The 9,074-nt window shown below is 48.9% G+C and overlaps 1 protein-coding gene across 1 annotated transcript; it reads right to left on the bottom strand.

Annotated features, from left to right (window-relative positions):
* Nucleotides 1-302: 302 nt before the first annotated feature.
* On the bottom strand, nucleotides 303-1,673 carry LOC128307315 (forkhead box protein fkh-2). Its single transcript, XM_053045084.1, has one exon. It carries the CDS (start codon nucleotides 1,671-1,673, stop codon nucleotides 303-305), a length of 1,371 nt encoding a protein of 456 aa, XP_052901044.1.
* Between the last annotated feature and the right edge of the window lie 7,401 nt (nucleotides 1,674-9,074).

Raw genomic sequence — 9,074 nt, 5'->3', positions numbered from 1 at the left:
CACAAAAAAACAAAGGGGTTGTGTAGGTGGCAAAGGGGTTGATAGAGAACGTTGATAGAGAGTGAAAAGTATGGAAAGCAGTGTGATTTTCCTGTGAGGTGACTGCTTTTAAAGGGAAGATCCTGGTCACGGCACCAGCAACAGTACAAGCGATTTTAGGGAATTCGTGAAGGAGTGTACACGTTTTGGGGATCATTGTAAGCGAAACACGTACTTGAGATCAAGGAAATACTTTCTCTTTCTCTCTACCTCTCTCTTTCTCGCTATCTCTCTCTCTTTTCGCGGGGTTTTCTGCAGTGGGTTCACTGTTGGGGTGTTTTACCGCCGGACGGCTGCATTTGGATCGGGCTCGTCTTCGGTCCGGACAGTACCAGTGCCTGGGCCGTGTACGGTGGTAACGGCGAAGGGCTCTGGCTGGAGCTGGCGGGCGAACAGAGCCGTGGCCGCCGGAGCTCGTACGGTTCGCGTTCGTCCGCACCGTCGTCCGGTCGGAGCAGCGACTCGACGTCGAACTGGCGCTTGCGGGAGAAGCTCTCCATCGTGTTGCGCATGATGATGGCCGCAGCCGTTGTTTGATGATGGTGGTGATGGTGATGGTGATGGTGTTGATGTTGATGATGGTGCTGATGGAGATGCTGCTGCTGCTGCTGGTGATGATGATGCAGGAGGGCGGCGGCTTGATGCTGATGATGCAGATGATGATCGACCGGATCACCGAGTCCGACCAGCGCCAGCTTGCTGGCCGACGGTGCCGGCGGCGGTGGTACGCTTCCTATCGCACCTCCGCCACCTCCTCCACCTCCGACAGCGGCGGCGGCTGCGGCGGCTGTGCTGGAGCTAGCGGCGGCAGCTGCGGCGGCCGCTGCTGCTGCCGCTGCGGCCGCGGCCGCTGCCGCTGAGGTGGCCGTCGCAGATGCGGTCGAGCCCGGGCCAAGGTAGAGCGCCGGGTTGGCCAGTACCGGATGCGGGGGCAGTACGGTCGCGCCCGACGGCGGCTGAGCTGGGGGTCCCTGCTGGGATGGTGCGTGGGGCGGTGAGTTGATCGCGGGAAAGAACTGGCGCGGGCTGCTGTTGTCGTAGATGTCGTCGTCGGACGTCAGACCCATGTGGCGGCGCACCTTGCGCTGGGCCTTCCGCCGCCGGAAGTCCCCCTTGAGGAAGTCCTCCACATTCGCCGGATGCACCGCCCAGTAGTGGCCCTTGCCGTGGGCACTCCGGCCCGCCTTGATGAAGCAGTCGTTCAGCGACAGGTTGTGGCGGATCGAGTTCCGCCAGCCCGGACCGCGGCTCCGGAAGTACGAGTAGTTGTCCAGGATGTGCTGGTAGATGTCGGACAGGACGAGCTTCTTCTCCGGCGAGCTGAGGATCGCTATCGCTATCAGGCCGATGTAGCTGTACTGGGGCTTCGGGGCCTGGGAGGAAAGTTTGCTGGCGTCCGCGAGCAGGGCACTGCCGGCCGCGGCTGCCGCTGCGGCCGCCGCCGCTGCTGCCGCCGCATCGACCGGGTTGGGGGGCAGCGAGGGTTTGAAGAATCGGGACAGTGTCCGGGTGTCCGCCACAAAGTTACCGTAGTTGAAGAACTGGTTCGAGCGAAAGCGCTCCACCATCGCGTAGTTGTACAGCTGGAGACTGTACTGGTCAAACTGCACCAGATCCGCACACACGTTCAACATGTTGCCGCCCGTTTTTAGGGGGAGGAAGGAGGTGAAGGCCCAACAAGGCGGAGGGGGTTTCGGTGTGAATGTTTTGTTTGTTTTTCTGGGCAAATTCACGACGTAACACTGCTGTAATACACCAACACCAGTCCCTGTTGCGTGCTGCTTTGATTTGCTTTGATTGTCGTCTGCTTTGATAAACCCGTCCCGGACCACTGGCACTGGAAGCAAGCACTGTGAAGCCAACACCGTAGTCACTAGAGCTCGGTGCCCTGTACACACTGCACCGCACTGGAAGCTGTGGAAAATCTCGATCACGAAAAGCGAACGCGTCACACTCCGCACCGTACGCAGGATACGCGCGATCTAACACCAACCCCGGGGACGACGGTCGCTGTGGCCCCTTGTTGGCTGGGCTCGGGCATATTTTCCTGCCCCGTGAGCGTACGGGTGGCGCGCAGGGGTTGACCGGGGCGAAAACAAACATTCGTGCAGCGAGGAGAGGCAACAACAACATTAACGTTGAGGAAAAACAACAGCAACAACAACACACAAACACGAGAAAAACAACAAACCAATGAACGCTGCCAAACAGCTCCCAGAATTGCACAAACAGCACTAGCACTCTCGCTCTGTCACGTGCTCTCTCACTCGCACTCCATTTTCCTTTAACGTATGTGCCATACTCCGCACTGCTCGCTCTCGCTTGCTCCCTCGCTGCTTCTCTGTTTCTCGCTTGCTCTCTTTCGATCTCTCATCTTCGCTCTCTATCTTCGATAGCGCTCGGGAGCCTTAGCGGTCCTTTGCACATGGTTGTGTGCGGGATGCGGATGCAAAGGGGTGGATGCGTGTGAGTGCGCGACGGCGCACCGTTTGTGTAGGAAAATATTTGCGCAAACAAAACGCAACCCCTAGCGTACGCGGCCAATCGCGTGCAGTGTGCAACCCGTAGCAAGGGATGGTTGGGCCACGCCCTTCACACACATTCGCCAAACCGAGTCGCCACACCACGATGCGAACAGGGCCGGTGGTGTAATGTATGTTTTTGTTTGGCGTGTACATAAACATAACCACCGCGCGCGTGTTTTTTTTTGCTGCTGCGTTGGATGTATTGGCAGGGTGGGGAGAAGAAGGGTACCCATTTGACGAAACATGACGGGGTAAAACATAGCAAATTATTTTAAAACATTCATCATTTTGTCTTGCCTCCGCGGCAACCGTCACCCTCTTCTTCGCCAACAACAGAAGGGAACCCGCTTTATTCGCCTTCGCCTTCATCGGTTGATCGGTGCCCCGGAGTCTGGCACTGCCGTACTGCGAAACGAAGCAAACGAAAGCCGTATGCATACAAAGTTTCAACGTTGGTTTTGCACCGCCGGTCTCATGCCGTCATCATAACTGTCACACAGCTGTCAGTGTCTGCCGTGCGCTATTCCACCGGGTGCCTAATATACACATCACAACCGAGCGAGGGAAGAAGCAGAATTAGGGGGCGGGAAGGAGAAATTGGAGAAAGGGTGGCAGGGCGGGGAATGGTTGACAAATTTATGCAGCCTCAATGGCACCCGTCCATTTGCCTGTCCGTTAATTTGTTAATTATTTGCACGAACAATTGCTACTGCTACACGCAGAGCGAGTGGAAGTTGTACATTCGGACCCTCTGAAGGAATTTTCACCAGTGGGTTGGGCACTGGTTCACCGTATCGGCATTGAACGGTTTTAATTCAGTGAAGGAAAGGAGTAATATAAGAATTTTTAAGCAAACAACATTAAAGCTGGCTTAATTTTGGCAGAATATACTCGTTTGCGCCTAGAGGTATGCAATTTGTGAAGCAAAGTTTTCTTTATAAATATACATGTGTGATAAAGGCTTGTTTTTATAGTTAATGAATTGAATTTGATAAAAAAGCAACATAAATGTACTATTGTTGCACATAAGTATGGGTTTAACTTATTTAGAAGAGCCTTTGAATCTTTTCCTTAACATTTTAATTTATTATCAGTGTCCTAAAGTGTCCACAATTGTGTCACCTAGTAAATAATAATTGCATACAATCAGGCGATACGAGATATTTAAAAGACCTAAGACCTAAAGACCTAAAACAATAGAAACCAATATTTAACTTCAAAGATGGACAATTTTACATAAAATGCTGAGGACAACGGTTGTAAATGTATCTTCAATGATATATAACAATATAGTAATTCAAATAGAAAACTTTTTTGAAACAATATGAAACAATTAAAGTAAAAAAAGAGGAAAAATATGTGTTACAATTCACACATTGGTGGAATATTGTCGTTCAGAATGTAAGAAACTTCAACAAAAATTGTTAAAACGGAAATGAAATACTGATTAAATAAAATCCTTTTGAGTTGTCTAAAACTACCACTGATAGTGACTGATTAAGGAATTCAATTTCTTATTTCCAGATTTTATAGAAATAAAATCAAAATCATACTAGTTTGTTAGTTTAAAATTACGTACTCTCTGCTTTAAATGTAGAAATGTCAAATTTTAATGTGGATCAATATGTAGAAATATGTATTCGATCCACTAATACGTCAATTATAAGATGTTTTAGAAGAAATAATTTTTTTTTACCCATGTACAGACGATTGTTTCATTGATTTCGTATAAGAAATGCTTAAAATCTGATTCAAAGTGTACAAGTGCGTCACCCAAGTATGGGTGACGCGAACATCTGGAAATATTCGATGTCACCCACATTTGGGTGACATGGCAATATGTTAAATATTTTGAATAAGAATATATTTAATTATATTTAAATTATGAAAATTAAAAATAACGAGCACTTGTATAGTAAATACGAATCTTTTGTGATGCAAATTGTATAACTCTAGGCGAATGTGTCATGAAATGTCTTGCCCGGTGCTAATAAATGCATAATAACAGTAGCAAACAGTTTTACTTCACTTACTTCGGTTGATTTACATTGTTAGCTTTTGTTCAATTGTTTCGAACTGTTTTCTCGACTCAAATGCATAATTTTGCCCGCTTTCCCGTCCCGGTAAGCTGATTATACCGAGGCAGCCCGACCACCCGGGCACGTATGCGGTGTAACGAATCGATCGGTTTGGTGTATCCATCCCGCAACCCATCGAGGATAAAACCGCTTTGAGATGAGGCCCCCGGACATCCGGCATTGCTCGGCACGGCCGCCGGGTTCGTGTGCGGTGCGCGGCGGAAGCTGCTTGTCAATTTTACGCGCGTGAGCATCTCGATTGCGTACGTCCGCCATCATTGTTCGGCGGAGGTTTTACGCTGGTACGCACTGGTGCTTCCCGAATGCTGTCGTGCTATGACGCAACAAATTGCATCCCAACGCCGGGTGTAGTTAAGGTAGACCCCGGGGAGAGAGGGGTGTGAATCGTTCAGCTTGACATTGGAGGGAGGGATGCTTTAGAGGTGGTAGAAGGGCGCGGCTCAACTCCCAAAAGCAACAGCGAAGTTAAGGAGCAAAAGTTACACTTTGTTAGGTTATGTGTTGGTAACGCTGAAAGGAAGGGATAGGGGGTGATGTTGCTTTTCATCCCTTCCGTCGGACACACTGGCTTGCGATGAAAAACAAGATGAGGGCAGCAACGTTAGCAAAGCGATACACACGGGGAAAAGGCCCGCTGCCAACTGTTCCACCCATACTATCGCGATTCCATTGTTCTAAACCATTAATTGGCACCCTCTATCACACTGTTACGATCACATTTACTTCCCTATTAAATGAGTCTTGCGAGAAACGAGAAAGAAAGGATAAAACGATGAAGAGAGGGAGTGAAAGAGAGAAAGAATAAAGTTTCCCCAACAGGCGAAGAGCGCGTTGGAGCAATGGAGTCACAGTAATGACGATGACGCTGAATGTTTTTCTAATGAAGCCACCATAAACCCCGTGACCGCGGGGGAATGGAATGAGGCGGCGTGTGGCAGTGAAAACATAAAGCGGAAGAGAATGGAAGAACAACAGCAAAAAAATAGCCTTTTGTTGCGCACCAGGGTTTGAAGGAGTCTGGAGCGTATGAGAAGCTGTTATTGTTTCCTGCGCTGGGAAACTACATCAGCTACCAAACAGCTTGACTCCGGCAGCGCTACGGAAGCTGTGACGGGGTTGTGATGTGCGAGTGTGGTAATGGATGATTCGCACGTGGCAAATTATTAAAAGACACTGGCGAACGGGTTCGACGGGGTGGGGTGGATGTCTATTGCCTTTATTTGCAGGTAGAGCACTCGCCGGTAGCCATCTTGGAATGGGTGTTTAGAGATGCTCAAGCAGTGTAACAGACAGATTGAGGTTAGGAAATGAAGGTGGGCAGCGTAATAGGGCTTCAGTAAGTGAAGGTTCTTCAACAAAGTTTATATAATGTCACTCAAGAAGCGATCGGTGGAGTTCTGGGACACTCTCGGAACTCGTCGGATATCAAATATCGTATCAGATGTGAAGAATTGTTCTATCTATTCTATCTATTCTCCAAATCAGAGTACATTTTATATACCAATTGTAAACAATAAGCGATTGGAGGAGTTCTGTACACTCTCGGAACTCTTCAGATACTAAATACCGTACTAGATACGAAGAATTGTTGGAATTTGTGCTTCAAATCAGGATGTATTCTAGTATCCGGTAGTAAACAGTAAGCGATTGAAGAAGTTTTGAGACATTGGAGGAGTTCTGGGAGACTCTCGGAACTCTTCGGACACTAAATATCGTACCAGATTGTTGAAACTTGTGCTCCAAATCTGGAGACATTCTATATCCTGGTAGTAGACAATAAGCGGTTGGAGGAGTTCTGGACAGTCTAGGAACTCTTTTTTTTATGTATTCAGGAACGGCCAGGCCGTATTGCTGTCTAGGAACACTTCGGACACTAAATATCGTATCAGATACGAAGAATTGTTGGATCTTGTGCTCCAATTCAGGGTGTATTCTTGTTTCCGGAGTTCTGGGACACTCTCGGAACTCTTCGGACACTAAATATCGTGCCAGATGTGAAGAATTGTTGGATTTTGTGCTCCATATCAGGGTCCATTCTATATCCCGGTTGTAGTTAGTCAAGACATCCTCAGAGCTACCTCTGGACGACATCGGAACCATCACATGCCGGGAGATGTTTACCCAGCACCCGTCAGTATACCCACTTGAGCGACATCCAAAAAAAAAATGCTTGTGTGTGGTACCACCGTTTTACAAGTGCTAATGCCACAAGACGAGTCACCAAACAGCCCAAACCCGGAGGCGAAGATTGTTTGCCCGTCCCACCGTATCGCGCTGTATCGATCCGTACTGTTTGTTCATCGATCGACGTTTGGCGTTTGTGGTTTGTAGTGGCGGTCAGCTTTTGCTAGCTCAAATTGATCACGAGACCTGTGGGCCACGTATGGTCCAACTGGCAGCACGAGAGTCGTTAAATAGGGGCAGCCTGTCGATGCCTGCTGCCGTTGGTGAAGTGTTAATCTTTGTAAAGGGAAGAGGAACAAAAAGGCACACACACACACATACATATACATTCTCTCTTTCTTGCGGGCGTTTCGATTTCAAGTGGGCGAAGGTTTTCTCGAGGATTTGTTTACTTTCAATCGACCACCCGGCCGAAACGAAGACGTACACCGGAGTGTGATTATCCGGTCGTCGAGTAGCTGCTGCGGTGCGAAACATGGACGGGCTGGTTACAGATAGGGACAATAGGGCAGCGAATGGTCTTCTGCTGACCGGAGCGCATTTCGCTTGGAAAGTACCGTGTGGAGTGTTTGGAAAATATTTACCCAACAACAAAAAAAGAAGATAAGGAAAAGAAAATAAGGCAAAACGCATCGGATATCGAGATGCGCGTTCCGATCGATTCTCCTACACGGTGTTCTGCTCTGCCATACTGTTGATCTTGACACATAGGGGGTGGTGTGAAGAAGGAAGGTGATACGAGGTTGAAGAAAGGTGTGAGAACCGGTTTCCTGTCGATAATCTTCAACGAGAAACGGGTGCCTTTTCAATACCGGGCGTATTGGAGGATACGCACCGGATAGGGTTAAGACCCCATGACCCAATGTACCTCTCTGCTGCGGTGTGAACGCACTATCGATGGGTTCCGATCCGGGATGGAATCGGTGTTTTTCTTCTGCTTCATACCACCCATTTCCACCACGACGTAAGTGCCGGACAACTTTCATCTCTGCCTGCCAGTGTATGTCCAGGGAGAGCCTTCGGAGACGTCTCACTCGTGCAAAACTCTTGGGAGCCGTAACGTCAAGTAGCGGAGTAAAACGGTTTCCCCTACCATTCTATTGCCTGGGAAGAATCATCAATGAGCATCACCGATACCTGATGTCCGAACGTGCTGTAATTCTGCACACCCTGTCAATGATCTTCTTGTTAGGGTAGTCGACAATACACGCCGATTATCCCGATGTATCGGACACGGAACGATGCCGTGCAATTGGATAAAGATGGTTGAGGGAACTACCATTAAAGGATTACTCACCCCCTCTTCCTTCCCCTTCCCTCTTTTTCCTCATTTTCTTTTTTTCCCTCCCTTGTGTTATTGCTCTTCCATTGTTGGTGAGTGTAATGAGGACAAATTGCAGGGCCTCGTTTAGTTTTTTTTCCTGCACTTTCCCAGCGAACGGAACGCCGGAAGGCAGGGAAACGTGTACGTGGCGTTCGGCGCACAATCGCTATCTAGTGTGCGTGATCATGACCGGAAGTTACGTCCTCTTGAAGCAACCGAGAAGCCGGGACTCAATCATCCCGGGCTGGCCGTACCACGGTCCAAACAATCATTCGTCTCCCGACCGGGCTACAAATGGACACGCGCGCAACAATGGGACAATGCAATCACCCCCCTTCCCGCTTCCACCCGCAAACCTGGTCCGGTCAGCACGGGAACGTCACGTAGCGGGTGTGATGACAGCCAGATTGCAACACCAAAACGGCCGCTTCGTTTTTGGGGAAACCGAAACGCACCATTCAGGAGCGCCATTAAGAAACAACAACAGAAAATAGAAAAAAAGACCAAACACTGCGATTTCTTTCCGCTTTGCGCAATTTTTTTCCTTGCTGAAATTTGTTTTTTTTGCGTCTGTGTGTGTGTGTGACCATGTAACACGTGCCAAATTGTTCGCCAACGCGATCCGGTTCGTCTTCTTAATTGTTCGCATTGTTGTTATTGTGCTGTTGCAACCCGTGACACTACCACACGATAACACACCCTGCCCAAGGTTCCGATTGTTTTTACGATTGTGTATTGTTGTGTTCCGCTTTTGTTATGGCGCGACGGTTTGACGCGCTGATTGTGTGGCGTGCCGAATTGCGTGAAACAATCGTAACTACAACAACAACACCCCGGACGATTGTTTCGGCCACTTAGCAGCCGGACGAGCGTGAGATTTAGGGGGAGGAAGAGGAAATCTAT

The sequence above is a fragment of the Anopheles moucheti genome, chromosome X (genome assembly GCF_943734755.1).
Source record: "Anopheles moucheti chromosome X, idAnoMoucSN_F20_07, whole genome shotgun sequence".
Taxonomy (NCBI): Eukaryota; Metazoa; Arthropoda; class Insecta; order Diptera; family Culicidae; genus Anopheles; species Anopheles moucheti.
The sequence above is the reverse complement of the archived record's forward strand: the minus strand, read 5'-3'. Positions and strand labels throughout refer to the sequence as shown.

What these genes read in the sequence shown, in the direction of transcription:
- LOC128307315 (XM_053045084.1), bottom strand. Translation starts at nt 1,673, where the DNA reads ATGTTGAACGTGTGTGCGGATCTGGTGCAGTTTGACCAGTACAGTCTC.